Below are 17,022 nucleotides of genomic sequence, written 5' to 3'. Positions count from 1 at the left end.
ACGCGAGTGATAAGAGCAAGTATAGGCATAAATGGGGCTAGATTTGGCCCATTGTATCTCTTAAACAAGCACGGTGACCTATCTTTTTATATTGTGTTTTTCGACACGGACTTTGATAGGTAACATTAAAGGAGAGTTTAAAAAAAATTGGTCGATAACTTTTTTTCCATGAGGCTGAAACGGAAGTGAGATGGATGGTGCTTAAAATTGTCACACAATGGCTCCGTACAGTATGTACTTCGCGATGCTAGTGATCACAAGGCCGTAAATGTAATTGTGAAGATTTATGACACAGTTATGGAGGGTGCATGGAAAAGACACTACGTTCTTACGCCATCCGTCTAGGTTACGACAACGTAGGTGAATTAGGAATGACTTTCGCTGGCAATGGGCAACAAATGAAGCTCTTTAAGACAACAACGACGTAAAAATAAAAAAAAACAACTTAAGAAGAAAATGGCTATTCTCATTGATAAGTAATTCATGTTCCTTGTTGCTTTCGTTTTTCCACACTGGCTACATGAAACATCCACATGAGAGACTTCATTTTCTGCAATTTCTTGTCCTCACCATTTGCGCCACTTTACATGACGTCATGTTGCTTTGATCGTTGATAATTTCATCATATCTGCCTCGTGACAAGCACGATGCATTCAAATGCAATTGAAATGAAATATGGCTGAAGGAGGCTCGGGAAGTGCAGATATTTCACTTTCTATGGGCATAGTCCGAGAAGAAGTTAAAAAAGACAGGTTTAAGACAATTGGGAGTGCATGTATCATAAGATATCCTTCGTCGCCAAAGAAAAGTCCGCTAGACCCGAAGGCCGCGTCGGTCGAACAAAAAGAATACGTGTGTGTGCTAGCAACAACCAGTGAAGTAGTTTCCAAAGCTGATTTAACCTCCTCCAAAAAGTTTTGGGTGCAATTCTCATCCGACAAGTTATGGTGTAAATTCAGCCTTGACAATGTTGAGTTCATGGAAATGCGTCCTTCCAATGAAGCGTCAAGTCTCACGTTATTTCCGATAAAATCATCGCTCAAGCAAACGCAGTCTTCCCGATTGATACTCGGAGATGATTGGACACCAAATCGATCCCAACCATGCTATCAGGCACAAAGTAAAACGGAGGTAAAAGACACCAAGAACGAGCTCATTTGCTATGTCTTGGCAGAAGATGTCAGCACAGGAAAGTTTCGTCCCGCGTGTTACTTCCTCTCTGTAGACGAACGTGGCTCGTACTATCTACACCCCCACGGCAACAAAGCTATAATGAAAAAGTTAGGCGACTTCCAGTCAACAGAGAAACCGAAAGGCTCGGTCATCCTAAACGAAGACAAATACGTCGTTGGGTTTTTAGCGTTCGGCGATACAAATGAGATCCATCCATTTTTTTTACCAGATTACCTCCAAGGTATGTTATTGTTAGAAGTAAACTCTAACTCAAGTCGGTTGTCTCTTTCTTTATTCACTCTTTTGCTAAACAAGTTAATACAACCGGGACATAGTCTCCTCTACTAACTATGACCGGGACTAGCTCTGATCTCTCGAGGAAAGTTTGGGTCACCGCTCATAAAGGTGACGCTTACTGAGATGTCAGTCTCTGACCTTCGTCATGCTTTTACACTTAACTAGCGAGGTACCTTCGCGATGTTTACGCTTTACAAAATGACTCTCTGCCTAAAATTTCTTAGTCTCACGGTCAAGGTCGGGCAAAAGAGAAACAAGATTGGTAATATAAAAATTATAAGGAACTTACTAACAGAATTAGAATCAAACTTGAGAAGATATCTTAAGAGAAAATAGTCCTCGAAGACTGTTACATAAAAGCAGAATAAACAGAAAATTCGGGGAAGAAAGGGTGTACCCAAGGTACCTGACAGAAATATGCAAAATTTGTTTAGAAATGCCACCTGTTCTAGAGCCGGCGACACACCTGGTGAATTTATACGCCAATCGCAGCGAAGTTGATCGCAGGCGAAAATCACAAGCGATTTTCGCCATAGATCGCTGCGGACACACTTAAGGCGGCGGAATACGAGGTAAAAAAACCCTCAACTTGTCGCGCAACATTGTTTGGTCGCAAGTTTGGTCGATGTTTCCGTTTTTCACCATGCATGATCAACTTGTCGCGCAACAAAAACATTTGTTGCAGGTTCAAGAAATTTGTTGCGAAAAGTAGAGCGCGGGTCTACTTTGAGCAACAAATTTTGTTTTTAGTTTTTCATCAAACTCACAACTTGTCACGCAACAAATTTGCTCATGTTGCGTGACAAGTTGAGGGTTTCTGTATCTCTTATTTCGCCGCCTTTAGCGATTTTTTACGGTCAGCATTAGATTCCATCCACCAAAACCACCTCGGTCGAGAGGGACTGAGATGGAATATTTAATGACTTGCAAAACATAACCGAAGATTCTCGGAAATTCTTGAGGAACAAAAAGAAACAGCATAGCAAGAATTTTAAGTTGCGAAGTATTGCTTGATGGTAGACATGCAGATAATTTAGGATACATCAATTCTGTTGATGAGGCGTATAAACTTATTGCGGAATTTGAAACAGGATTGACGACGAAGTTTTCTTTCTTTAAAGCTGTCAAAGGTTTCTGAAACACCGGTGTGTATATATATATATATATATATATATTGATATAGCTCTTTGGCATTACAAAGCTTTGCTATCGCTATTGTGCATTCTCACTAGTTTATCTAGTTCAAGTCCTCTGGCATGGCTTGGATGATACCACAATTGTGGAATCATTCAGGTTAACTTAATGCTTACACCTCCTTCCTTGGACAGAAGTCACAAAATACTCGTGGAAGAAGCATGAGATATTTAAGGAGCAAAAATTCGTTTTTTACTGGTGTGCTTTTCCTAATTTTGGGAAGGAAAGTGTTCAATTGCCAGCACGGCATATATAGAACAGCTGGAGAGAAAACGAAACGAAAAGATGCAGAAGAAGTACTGTATATAATAATTTCTTTTTATCCTCAACCTTTGTGTTACTGTCAACTATGGCTTGCTAATTCGAAAGGTCAAATACATGAATGGGTCATATGACATTGATCTCTGAATACTTTAATGACAAACGTGATAACAGTTCAATCTTGGCTAAATTGAAGATGGTTTAGAAGTTAACAATTATAAGAACTTTTCACTAACATATGCTGCTGACAAAGGAGAAAATATATGCAATTCTGCATTTTTTGCTTTCTATCAAGCAATCATATGTTGGCTCCTTATCACGCTATGACACTTCCGTTTTGTCACATTCCAAAAAATAACTTGAGAAATACACTGTCACTCATCTTACACTGTTATATTTACCTATTACAGAAGGCCGGAAACAAAGATTTTGTTTTCAAGAAAATAAGATTTCTTGTCCAAGACACAAGGAAGATTGACTGCAAAGCACAGATAAAAATGTGAGAAATTTAATTTTTTTCAGAGAACAAGGTAGTTCTACTCATGTATAAACAGAACAAATCCGGTTTAATAAATCAGACATGCAGCATGACTCCTTTTCTTCCATCTCCACTCAAAACAAGCAAACACACCTATAGAGGTTCCAGTCTGGTCTGCAAATGAAAAGGAGGAAAGTGATCACTGCAAAATTAAACATTAGGGTTCTTATTTATAACATATTGATTATTGTATACTGATATCAAGAAATTAAGGTTGCAAGTAGCAGCCAGCAGACGGAGTTATAGTTTGAGTTTTATCAAGTCCATTACTTTGTTAAATTTAGAGTAACCTTGTCTTGAGAGAGGGAAATTGAGGAGCTGTAATATTCTTATCATCAATTAGGGACCACAAAGAAAAATTTATTATAGAGACTTTTCAAGGAGAGGGGTAAGACTTGTGACAAGCTGGCAGACATATAGATAAACTTTACTGCTAAATGGGTTACAATATAAAGTACTCAGTATTTGGATCAGCTATGGCTCAACTTAAACTTTGCTTTAGCTTCAATTTAATCATTTGTGGTTTCCTTTCACTGTGTTTATTTTTCAAGTTATGTTACACAGAAGAACAAAAAAATGACAAGGAATGCTTTTGAATATTAAGAGGCTGGAATAAGCTAGAAACCAAAACTGAATTTTAAACAGTACAAAGTTAATTTGATCTTCCAATGTTATTAAATTTTAACCATTAATAGAATTTGCTATTTAAATTTATCCCCTCCATTTTTCTGGATATTGTGAGCAAAAACAAACAATTATCACAAAATGCGTGGTATACAATGGTTTGATTCACCAATGTGGCAAAGGCCTTTCACTGTCTATCCATAAAAAGGGAAATAATTTGTAAAATGTAAGACATTCTGCATCTTGAGTGTATACTTATTCATCCATGTGAAATTAAAGGTTACTTGAAATAAATGTGAAAGATTTATAGGATTTTCAGACCCCTGATAACAATTACTGATGTGCTGATTTGTTGTACTTAAAGGTTATGATTTTAGCGGAAATAGTGGGAGAAATTTCTGGACCTGGAATTTTGATGCAAATGTCTGTTTAAGTCAGTTTAAGTCAGTTAAAAACTCTCCTGTTTCAAGATTACATGATTGCCACACCAGAACCTTTTGTATTCTATATTGTGCACCATGTTATGATTACGGTTTCAATAATAAAAGGTGCTGACTCAAGAACTTTGCAAAATATCTCTACATACAAAGAAATAGATTGTGGTTATGTACTCCAAATAGCAGGTCGCATCAGTCTTCTGTAAGGAAGTAGCAGAAATTGCTATGGTGGTTTTGGTGGATGGAGAGAAACATCCACCAAAACCACTTTATTCTATGTGTTATGAGTTATGATAATCATTATGAACGTTTGGTCGGTCAGCAATTGTGCACCATAAAAAATTATTAGCCAGAGCACTAACTGCTAATTAGTGGTATAAATCTTTTGTCTCCCTGAACATCTAACAGTGGCTATAGATAAAATTTAAAAAATATATTGTTGATGGTTTTGGTCAAAGTTTTGGTGGATGTTCCCTAATGACATCCACCAAAACTACGTAACATCTGGGCACCTTCTAAACACGTGAAATATCTGCATAAAATTGCGTAAAATGTTTTATAATACTACAATCGAACAATAAATTAATACTTACCATTTCTTGAGTAAAAAGTTTTGACGCAATTTCCCAAACAAATAATACACTTAGGTCATCGGGATAAGTCGGGATGTTGTCGTAGCTTCGTAATTTTCATTTAGTATAACAAGTCATGAGTTGTCCATCATTCCATCCCAGTCCCTCTCGACCAAGGTGGTTTTGGTGGATGGAATCTAATGCTGACCATTTTTTACGCCGATCGCGACAATGTGGCACTTCAGTCTTGATCCCAGGTTCCATTGAGTGACGTATAAAAATTGCGCGAACCAATGTAAACAAACAAGCGAAAAAAATTGTTGGCTGCTGCCATAATTTTGCAAATAAAGCGCGCCAGGAAGCGCACTGAAAAGTGGGACAAGAGAAAAATATGGTCGAAAACATGTGTTTATTGAAACGCAGAGTCCTTCTTGAGACGATTTCTGTAGTCACTCGACGTCACATGAGATAAGCATAGCTTTTCTGACCTCAGTGCGATCAAATTTATTTATTTTTGAATAGTCATGTGATAATATAACCCTACTTCATCGGTTAATTTTACTGGCGACTCGCATTGGAAAGAGGAGAAAATCGCGGGACCGGACAGACTTGGTGAATACCGCGTTGCGCTATCGATATACTAGTAATTGGATTCGATTGGAAAACTTTCGCTTATTGAAAACAGTAACATGGAAACACGCCACTTAAACAGTAATGTACTTTTAAAAGCTACAGCTTGTCCAGATAGTTCATCCGTATCGGTTTGGGTGTCAAATTAAAAGTACTGTATTTTGATCAATCACATAATCTTCTACTGCACACCAATAGACTGTTTTATGCAAACAAGAAAGTTTATGTATAACAACAAGATGATGAAAATTAAAAAAAGAGCCGCATGGAATAATACCTCCAGTCTTACAATCGTAAACTGAGTGAATGATATGAATTATATTGTCGAGGACATGATCACCGCAAGGAAGCTGAAATAAATAAATTACAGAAAACAAAAAATGAACCTGAAAAAAGTGACCAACAATGGCTTCATACCTCAAATGTTTGTAGCGCACAATTAAATATGTGGGAGGCTCGGGTTCGAATCACGTCGAAGCCTAAATTTGTTTTCTCAGGATCCTTTACTGTAACTGCTGCTTTAATTGCAATTCAGTTGTGCTGGTCGTATCTTGAGTAGTTCACTAACTAGAAAAAACTTTACTGCAAAAGTAATTTTTATCATCAGCTGTTGATTTGCTCTTGTTGCTGAGTTTCACATCCAGCACTTCCACCTCTCACGAACAGAACAGATCAGTTTAAAAGTTTGAAACGTAATCCAACAGAGAACAAGACGAGGTGACAAACTCTAGCATGAAATGACAGAGGTTAAATTTTGCTAATGTTTTGTGCAATGTAAAGCTATTTTTGCAATGGACATTTAACTTTGCAGATAACAACGTTCCAAGACAGGCCTTATCGACTGAGGCTACCCGTAACCCTGGGGACCATAACCAAAACAAGACCGACGAGAATCTCATGTTAGAAGTCACCATAAGAAATAGTAAGAACGTACTTAGGCATTTTAGCGAAAAGAGGTGACGCAGACCTAAGAGCATTTTTCTCAGGTTTTGAGACTAAAGCCTGTATCAGTTAGTATCTTGGATTTTTATGAATTAATCAAGATTTTAACCTCCAGTTTTATTTCTTCTTTTAACTTGGTGATACATGGATTGACCACTTTCATCAACAGGAGTCTCTGTTGGGCTTTGTCATCTCTGTTTTCCAAAAATTATTCAAATTTTCTTCTTTTTTTTTTCTGGCTCTATCAGTTCCATCCAAAAAAGGAAAGTTTTAGTGTCTTTTCAACGATCTTTATTCTAATTCTAATTTAAAGCTTACTTGTTATCATATTTCATACTTACAATTTTCCTCAAGCCTCTAAATACTGTCCCCTATTTTCTCTTAAGTTAAATAACTTTTGAGTCTCTGAATGATGTACATGGCTTCCACATAATGCCCTTATTCTCTTACCATTTTCAGTGCACTTAGAACAAATGGTTGGAAATCAAAATGAACCACAGGAGATGTCTTACACATCATACAACAGAGATTTACTCCAGAGTTCTTCAAGTGAGCATTTGACACCCAGGGCACGAAGGAGGCTCTCTAACAGCCAAAGTGTGTTGGAGCCAATTCCTCTCGATGAAGGTACTTAACATCCCTAAGACCAGGGCCCATACCCTTCTGTCCATGAGTAAAAATTAAATTTCTTTTCAAAAAGTATATTTCCTATTCAGAGGTAACTTTGTAATATCTTCTTTTCTGTTTTGGATTTAAGACTTAGTCTGGTGATCTTAACACTTTCAATCAAAAAACCCAATCTTCTTTCTTATTTGTGACTGCTTTACATTTCTTTTCATGCAATCTAGACTTTCCTTTTCCCACGACAGTTACGGATCCCACCCCCTTTGAGCACAAACCAACTCTTCAAGAAAGACACAGCAATTCCCAACATGGGATGGATAGAACTGTAACAATGCAAACTGGTGAGGTCTCCACAAAGATGAAACATGTCAATGCAGGTAATTTACAATTTCTGACCAGCCTTCAGACATGAAGTCCACTTTGCAGCCATTCTTTAGGAAGCTCCTACATGGAGTTAAGCATAACATGGAAAACCCAAAGAATGGCTGTATATTAGACTATCAGAAATGGATAAAAATCCTTTTTGTGGTTACTGGCATCTGAAAAGCCTGTAACCATCATACTATTAGGTGTGTTAGTTAGTTAAATAGAGATTTCTGAGAAACGTTTAGAGCAGTCTCATGAGAAAGACCAAAAAAGTTTGTTTGATTGATTTTCACAATAAACACACAAATTTTGATTAAATGCTTCCCTCCATTTATACTTAGTATGTACAGTTGCATAAATACCACATTCCAAAGTAACAAAACTTTGAGGTGACATTGGATATTGCTCATGTGGTACTAAAGCTATGAAAACAGTAAAAGCCTTAATATTGGCTGATAAATCTAATCATTTCTTGTAAACAACAGCTGGCGGATCAAACATTAATTGAAACACTCTCACAGACAAGAATATTTTCTGTGACTATATTTAGAAATAAGTGATTCAACTTAAACCATTCACTGCTTCACATCTTTATAATTTCTCTCAGTAAGAAAAACTTGCAGCCTCAAATAAAGAAACACTTTAATTGCACCTTCAAAATGTTTAAAGTTTTGCACATGGAAATTTGATACACACAGGTGAACATTAATTACTGTTTTTTAGACTGCTTGACGAAGGCATTTATTATCCTGACTGGCATTACTAATAGATCTCTCAAGACTTTTCAGGAGCTCTTGAGCAACCTCACAAAGTGAAACTCAAAATACATCAAGATTTCTAGAGTCTTTTTAAAGGACTTTATAAGCAAAATGCTTTGATTAAGAGAAAATTAATACTGTTTGATTCAATGCCACATTTTAGAAAAAAAGATTTGAAGTTAGCACCAACATTCCAACTCAAATTTCCCTGTCCTACATGTCCTTCCCGGGTACCTTTGTTTTGTTTTGTCTTGTTTTGTTATGTTTTTCTTGTTCCTTTCTTTGCTTTTTCTTAAATTGAAGGTAAGAATATCCTTAATTTTTCTAAATGTCATCTTCAGGTTCATATGTAGAAGAATTAATCCTCAGAAAAGAACTCATCATGGATCTGCTTTCCCTCTATTTGGATAGATCAATCTATCCAAAGTTCAGAGGTGCCCCATCATTGGTACAACATTGGGAACATCTTGCAGACTACTGTGGAGTAGATGCTAAAATCAAAAAGCAGTGTAGGAACTCTGCTCATCTGAGCCCAAGTGAAGCTATGTTTAAACACTTGTGCCAATCTTGGGAGTCAATTGACGTTGGAACCCTGAAACAGAACCTCCTGGAAATTAAAAGGAAAGATGTTTATGATGAGCTTGCAAACAGTCAGGATTTGCTTGGTACAAACAACATAACTTCTTGCACACTTAATACACAATGACCATGCACTGTACTCTTTGAATTAACCAAACATTCTAGTACTGTTTATTTTGCATGAGAGCAAGACTGTAGTGACAGAAGCTGTTGCATCTCTTTCTTGTCCTCTGTTTGATGCCAAAATGGGAAATCTTTGTAATGATTTTCACAATTATTTTCCAGATGATGACAGTATGAATGACCTTTGTAATAAACACCCGGAAACATTGTGGAACATTTGTTTACACCTTGATGACAATCGTTCTGTCCAGTATTGGTATCACTTAGGACTCAAGATAGGTATTGGTGGTGAGATACTGCGGAGCTTTAAAGGTCCCTATGAATTTAGCCCAAGCAAGGCAATCTTAGAGACGATTGAGACACTGAAACCAGAGCTTTCATTAATGGAGGTGCAAATGGTTTTGCTTGAGGTGGAAAAGTGGTTGCCAGGCATATGCAATGTGCTGAACAATTTGCTGGGTAATTTAGGATGGAATTTCAATATAATTCTCACTTAATAATATAGTAGATATTTTTCCTACAGGGGAGTGTCATCATTTGTTAAGACAACTAATTCATTCGATTCCTACTTCTGTTTTTGAATTTGTTCAGTTGATGGGTACATAAAACTTGTGTTAAGTTCTCTTTGAATTAGTATGAATCTCTCCTTTGCTAACAATACAAGAGAGAAAAATTGAGAACATAAACAGTTATAGCAGATGGACATTCTGATGTGCTCAGAATTCAAATTAATAAATTGAGTTGATTGCATAGGGTTTAAAAAGCAGAGCAGATGGTATAACTAGGTACATGCAGAAAATAAGCCATGGTTCAAAGAAATACTTTATCTTGGCGGGCATTAACACATTCTGAACAAGTGAAGGACTATATCTACATGTAGCTTTTTAACTAACGTGATTGTTTGCCAAATTTTAAGAAGCTCCTTAGTTCCTCAGACTAGTACAGTACTTTGTATGCAAGCTATGAATAAGAGAAATAATAATGATTGTGAACAATTATAAGAAAATCAATCATGTGAACTGCAGGTTAGGAAATTAAATAGGAAAGTGACCTTTGCAGTAATGAACACTACTACAAGCAGTATTGAAAATAAGGCCTGAATTTTTTCAGGCCTTATTTAGTTAGTGAGTGCCATAATGATTCAATTTAGCACTTGAGGTGCTTATTTACTTTTGCTTCCTCAAGAGAGTATTCTTGTAGATCCACATGCTTGATTTACAACAAATAATTTAATTTTATCTTTGCTTCAGCTGCAGATTCAAGTAGTACTATCCAGACCTTGCTGGATGACTTAGATGCTGTTGAGAAACTAACAACTCTCCTAGATCTTGAAGAAAAAGCCTGGATGCTCTTTGGTTCCAAGCTGGGGATGAAAAGACAAGAGTTAAACAGTCTAAGGGAAGAAAGTCCACCAAGCCCTACAAAATTGCTGATGAAACACATTGTTGCTCGGGAACCAGAACTCACCATGAAGTTTTTCTTGGGAGCCCTGGCTAACATCAAACGCTTCGATGTCATAAAAGAGCTTAAAAAATTCTTTGTTGGTAAGAATATACTAGTTAACTTTAGGATTAACCATAATTCATGCTTAAAATGACAATTTACATCAAACTTATGGTTGATTAGGCAAAATCCCAACTCAGCCTTAGCAATTGGGGCATGCAATCAACAGTTCCTAAACAAAACTTGATCAATTTACAACCATCAAAATAAGGAGAGAGGTCACTATGACTGAATCAGATCTGCAGAAGTGGTTATTGTCAAAGATTGTTTTTTTTAAAATAACATACATTTAGGGGCAGCTGAAAATGGCAAGAAAATAGAAAGAATTCACCATGTATCTGATCTTGTATCAAATCTTACATTTTTTTTTTCATATTTCAGCCAAAGATATAGATGACCTGTTAAAAGGGTGAAGAAAACTTCACACAACAAGATAACATCCCTCTCCTTTATCTGCTTTAATTTAAATCAAGACAGAAAGGTAATCTGACTCGGTTTGTCTATGGCAGTTGACAAATTGACTCATTGAAAGTCGAATTGTGTGTTACCATACCAGAAGTCAAGGGGCATGAGCAAGTGAGAAAATGACAACATGAACAAATCAACTCAGCAGAAGTTGAATTGTGCATCAACGTACTGGAAGTCATCTGTTGTTCAGGGGACCATTGTAATCATAATGATTGCACGTGAAATAGTATGTGTAGCTGGCAGTTTTGTAGATGCTTGGAAGCCCTGACTAGCAATGAGCCATAAGAAACTTGGGTTAGAAAATTGGAGGTGTTTGAAGGGGTGGTACTCAAAATTAAATCCACCAAGATATATCCTTTTTTCTGGCTAAGCCACACATATTTTCATCTAGACACCAATAAAAGCACTTGATAAGGACATCATATCGAAAGTAACCTAGGACACCCAATCTTTTGAGTGTCTGCCTTGTCACCTAACCATTTGGACTGCATTTTAGTGAAGTCATTAATACATTCATGGGACTGCTTCATAGTTGCAGTTAGTTTCAAATTGTCATTATGAGTCCAAAGAAACCCAATGTGGGTTTGCAAATTAGGATAACAATTAACAATGTTGTACTAATGGACTACAAATCAAATTGAAATCAAACTAAATTAAGTTATTTTGAAGACAGGTTGGATGCTTGTATCACAACTGAATTTGGCAACCTCTATAACCTCCTTGGCTCATAAGTTCTCTGCAGTTCCCATAGGTATTTGTTTGTATGACATAAAAAACCTCTAATTGCATTAACAGTCCTTATGGAGTTTTTTTTTTTTTGGTAAAAATAAAACTCTGTGTTGGTGTATTAAGTGGTAACTCGCTCACTCCAGGCAGATAGCTGCAATAGGGCATGTATCTCACACTAATCAGAATGTTGCATGAGGGTATTTATTTCCCACCAATCAGAGCACAGCATTGAAGTATGATTGCACCAATCAGTGTATTGTTTCATGCCAATCATGTCATGAAATTAGGGCACCATGTTGCCATCAAATTAACCCAACATTGATACACACCAAGAGTGACATTTTAACAAAGAATTGTGAGCTCATCTACCCAGTGCTCACGTCTCTCTGACCCTCATGATGACTTTGTCACTATGATCTGTTGGGGTTAGAAACCTCATCAGGGAATTTTTCTACCATTTAAAATGTGTTTTCTGTACAGTTTCTTTGCTTACAATACACATGCCATCAGCTAAAGGCCTAACACTGGATCATTTTTTTGGAAGGGCCAGTTTTGCTGACTCAGGTAAAAACTGCCATGTTAAACTGCTTTGAAAAGTTTTTCATGAATTACATCTTGTTTTTCATATAGTATTTTCCTGAAAAAAAAATAGTTGTTTACTTGATAAAACTACTTGACTTTCTCAGAAGAATGCAATTTTCCAGTAAATAACCTAAATTTTACGACATAATCCTTCCCCACCACAAAAATTTCACTTGGGAGTAAATGCTACTGTAAGTTAATTTTCCATGCAGTTCTCATGTGCTTAGATGTTTTCTATCAATCAAATTTGCTGTTAGCTACCTTGGTTGTCACCCCATCACATGTCAATTCCATGTAAACAACCTGCATTTTATCACATATTCCACACCCAAAGTAGCCAACAACCAAATAGCCAGCAACCAAATAGCCAGCAACTAAATAAGGAGCCCACATGAAAGCCTCTCAAATATAATACTTTCTTCTTCTTTGTTTAATTTATTTTCACTTGTTTGAGGAACTGAGACCACAAAACATTTTCAGGCAGAGGCTTTAGGAGATGAAAAAACCTTCTTGGTTTGCCTTCCACAGCATAACTATGTAGAAGAAAATTTTTAAGGCAACTAGCTGTAACTGAATAATATTGATTCTGTCTCTGATGAAGAAACGGTATTATGCAAAGTAGCCTGTGAGGAGGCCTTTGTCTAGACTTGTCACGCAAAAGGGGAAGAGAGTGTGTTGTGTGACAAGACCAAACAATGGCTGTGAAGAAGACTACAGGAAGCCTAGCACCAATAGCAATACCATAAAATACCTGTGCCTAAGTTTATTTCAGATAAACTGGATGGGTTTTTTTCACTCTCTATTGAACAATATTTTCTTTGGAATTAAAGAAATGCTCTTTTTCTTTTATGAAAATGCAAACGCCATTTACTTGGTGTCTCATTTCAAACTACCCATCCAAAAAGATAATTCTGGCATACGTAGCATGCCTATGTTTAATTTAAGAAATAAACATTCGTCTTTACGACAATGCAATGTTCCTCTTTCCTTGGTAATTATTTATTATGGTGCTCTTCCTCTTTGATTCCACTTTAAAAGCGCATAACCGTTTGCTGAGGTGCTACAGTCATGACAAACACCTTAACAAGAAGGTAACCGACTTTTCGTATGATCCCAATTACATTTAGGGAATCTGATGCAGGGTACGGAAAGATTTGCGGGTAACACCGTACTTTACCAAAACAAAGCAGTACAGCTAAAGGTCAACTATCATTGTTGCTATAATTGCTTTCGCTTAACAAACAACTGTATGCATGATGAAGTATGAGGTTCCACTGAAATCTTGCCATAGAATTTTCGAAAGAGTCCTCAACTGGTGGTTAGCATGCAACTAATAGATTTTATTTACACTAATTTCATGTAAGTTTACCACCAATGACCTAACGCGTGTTGCATACCTTTGGTAGCATTTGAAGTTAACGATGTCAACCAGTCAACAATTAATGGATGTTCGATAATGAGAGTTCTATCCGACTCTTCATCCCAGTAATCAAAAGCCATTTCGATTTGTAGAGAAATGTAATGAAACGAAGCGAGTCAGATAGAAGCGAAGAGGGCATGATTCTCGGCTCTTCTGACGCTACATTTGTTCTGTTGAGGTCTGGGTTCTACATCTGCGCACAAGAAACCGTTGGCAAGGTAGAAATGGTGCTCGCTAGTAAGTGGAGACAAGAATAGTCAGAATATCAATTTATTATGATTGATATTTTCTTAGTAGAAAGAAAGAAAATATATATATATTATTTTTATATAATATATTTCCTGCTCCGTGGAGTTTTCTGTATTGGTCGGAAGCACCAGCAACAGTCTGGGGTGAAGTTGTGGGCTATATATATGTAAAAAAAAAAACGACATGATGATGTCAATGAAGTCAAGTACCATCACACTCAAAATTCCAGTCCACACTCTGTCACGATAATAACTTTGATGATTTCCGTGTCTTTTGATCATCCTTTTTCCCTTAATGAAAATCGTCATGTGAATCGTGAACAGTTAGACGAGGGCGGCAAAGGGTTGGGCGAACGATGCCAAAACTGCTTTAGGGTTTGCTCAAATAAAGACTGAGATTACCGGAGAGCTTGGCTGAATATTAGGGGCTCAAAGAGGATAACTGGGATAACAAATTGTAATATCACCGCACAATGATCTGCTCGACCGGGATAAGTATGAAAACTGGGCATGATAAATTTATCAACATACCTGATGTCTATATTCAAAAGATTTCCCCAAACAGCTTATCGGTGAGATATTCTTGACAGGACACACAAGTGAAGAAAAATACCACCAATAATCAAACAAGGAACAGAACAAGTTTAAACAAATGGTATCCTGTAAAAAAAATGAGTAGTTGGAATTGCTTGTGCATATAAAAAGACCATCTCTTTTGTACTGTAGTTTACAGATTTCTTACAAGCTTAAAGCGAATTTTTTGTTGTATTTTACCTACCACCTTCCAAGATTTTAATTCATCGAAATCATATGTACGTGATTTATATTTTCATGTTATTTAGTCTACAATTTTTTTTATTATATCATATCAAAGCAGCGAGGCCAAGAGGATGCAGCAAGAATCGGCTCAAATGTCGTTCATCATTATACCCGTGCACAGATTTGATGGCAGAAATGCATTTGTGAAGAAATAAATCCCTTTCAGTATGGAAAAGAAACGTCCCATGCCCTCCAGGTCTCAAAGTGAAAAAAGATCTTTGAGTCTTCCATTGCAAGTAGAAAGGTGCTGTGCCATGTTCTTTTCGACTATGCCAGAGGATAAGGCTACTATAACACCGAGCCATATTGCCTTGAGTTTTGTGATGAAACCAACGATTTCATCCTCACTATAGTAACTGACCGTGATGGCGCAGCAGTTGAGAGTCACAAGATCTCCACAGAGAAGAGAAACCATAGGGAGCTGTCCTTGTGAACGAAGAGGGAGAGTTCGTGGGAATGGTATGGTGGCTGTAGGAACCTCACAGCAAAAGAAATTGTATCCCTTGTTCCTGCTGACGCTGGCTCAAGACAATCAGTCTAATGAGTAAATTTGCAGTAGATGGGCCACAATAACTGGAGTGGGGAATACTGAGTTGAATGTATTAGGGAAAACTGGAGAATATTTTTCACAATTGACCTGAGCAACCAAATGCATTAACTAAATAACGGTTACCGAAAAAAATCAATCGTGATTTTTAATCCTGTTTCTCAAGACGAAAGTAAAGTCATTCATTCATTTCATTTATTTTTATTTAAACACGGTCAATTCATCAGCCTAAAAAATACATATCACATACGCTAGAATATTTAAAACTCAAACTATATACTATAATACTAAAAGCTGTTTTCCGTGAGTGCCGTGCGTTAGACTTAAAGAATGTCATTGATCTTACGTTTAAATACCCCCAGAGACTCTGCGTTCCTTATATCGCATGGTAGACTGTTCCATAATGTGGCGCCATTGTAGCTAAAACTTTTTCGGTAATAATAAGTGGGCGGTAAGGGAACATTGAGCTTATTTTCAGAGTCCCTGAGGTCATAAGCAGAGTCACGCCACGTAAACTTTGAAGACAGATACTCTGGAGCTAGCCCGTGCAGACATCTAAACATCATGGTGGCTTTGTGAATTTCCTGCTGGCGTGTAAGATTTTTCCACCTTAAAAACTCGAGTAGCTCAGTTGCATCAGCATCATAGTTAGAGAATGTCAACACACGTGCTGCTCTATTCTGCAATTTCTGCAGTTTGTCTTGTAGCGTTTTCCCACAGTTACCCCAAACAATGTCACAGTAATCAAAGTGAGGTTTTACTAAGGCTTGATAAACGAGATGTAAGGTTGATGCTGGGATCAGGTGCCTAATTCGCTTTAGGGCCCCGATACCATAGGCGATCTTTTTGGTTAATTTTTCGATGTGACTCTGCCAATCAAGTTTATCGTCTATTATTACACCAAGCGATTTCGTAGCTGTAACCTGGCTCACTTGAGTATTGTTCATTGTAATTGTTGGTGAAGCTGTGAGAGTATTCAGTCTCTGCCTCGACCCTATTAGCATGAATTCGGTTTTGGTCATGTTCAATGTAAGTTTGTTTGCTTGTAGCCAGTTGAAAACGTTTGCTAGGTCTTCATTTAGACAAAACTGAACATTCTCAAGATTACTGCCCGCATATGTAAGGTGCGTGTCGTCAGCGTACATTCTTGGTTTACAATTTGATAAGCAATTTGGAAGATTGTTAATATATAATAAGAACAATAATGGACCGAGGATGGTCCCTTGAGGGACGCCGCATGTCGGTGAGTAGCTATTGGAAAGCGACCCGTTCACAGAGCATTTTTGTGTGCGGTTTTCTAGATATGACTGAAACCATTTGAAAGATTTGCCATGTATACCATAATAGTTTAGTTTCGATAGAAGAATCTGATGATCAACAGTGTCAAAAGCTTTCTTCAAATCCAGAAAAATCACTCCATTGATTTTCCCGTTATCAATATCATATGCCCAAGAATCTGTCGCTTCCAACAAAGCTGTTAGTTGAATGATTAGCACGAAGACCTGACTGGTTTTGACATAGAATATCGTGCTCTTTCAAATAGGCATATAACTGTTCATAAACTATCTTTTCAAACGCTTTCGCCACT

At 37.1% G+C, this 17,022-nt stretch overlaps 1 protein-coding gene across 2 annotated transcripts; it reads left to right on the top strand.

The window, feature by feature from the left end:
* Window positions 1-642: 642 nt before the first annotated feature.
* Window positions 643-11,899, top strand: LOC131775804 (uncharacterized). Of its 2 annotated transcripts, none has more exons than XM_066165878.1 (8): window positions 643-1,414; window positions 6,538-6,648; window positions 7,128-7,295; window positions 7,538-7,669; window positions 8,758-9,081; window positions 9,281-9,577; window positions 10,369-10,662; window positions 11,003-11,899. In XM_066165878.1, the coding sequence occupies exons 1-8, from the start codon at window positions 676-678 to the stop codon at window positions 11,032-11,034; spliced, it is 2,097 nt and encodes a 698-aa protein (XP_066021975.1). In that variant the 5' UTR covers window positions 643-675; the 3' UTR covers window positions 11,035-11,899. The 2 variants fall into 2 exon arrangements, with proteins under 2 accessions (XP_066021975.1, XP_058947911.2); XM_059091928.2 differs by having other exon boundaries at window positions 7,517-7,669.
* Window positions 11,900-17,022: the final 5,123 nt, after the last annotated feature.

This window comes from Pocillopora verrucosa, chromosome 4, assembly GCF_036669915.1.
Source record: "Pocillopora verrucosa isolate sample1 chromosome 4, ASM3666991v2, whole genome shotgun sequence".
Lineage (NCBI taxonomy): Eukaryota > Metazoa > Cnidaria > Anthozoa > Scleractinia > Pocilloporidae > Pocillopora > Pocillopora verrucosa.
The sequence above is the reverse complement of the archived record's forward strand: the minus strand, read 5'-3'. Positions and strand labels throughout refer to the sequence as shown.

Excerpts from the sequence above, each read along its gene's own strand:
- LOC131775804 (XM_059091928.2), top strand. The coding sequence starts at position 676 with ATGGCTGAAGGAGGCTCGGGAAGTGCAGATATTTCACTTTCTATGGGC. Across the intron at positions 7,296-7,516 it reads GCCAATTCCTCTCGATGAAG|ACTTTCCTTTTCCCACGACA; the intron begins GTACTTAACATC and ends CATGCAATCTAG. Across the intron at positions 9,082-9,280 it reads AAACAGTCAGGATTTGCTTG|ATGATGACAGTATGAATGAC; the intron begins GTACAAACAACA and ends ATTATTTTCCAG.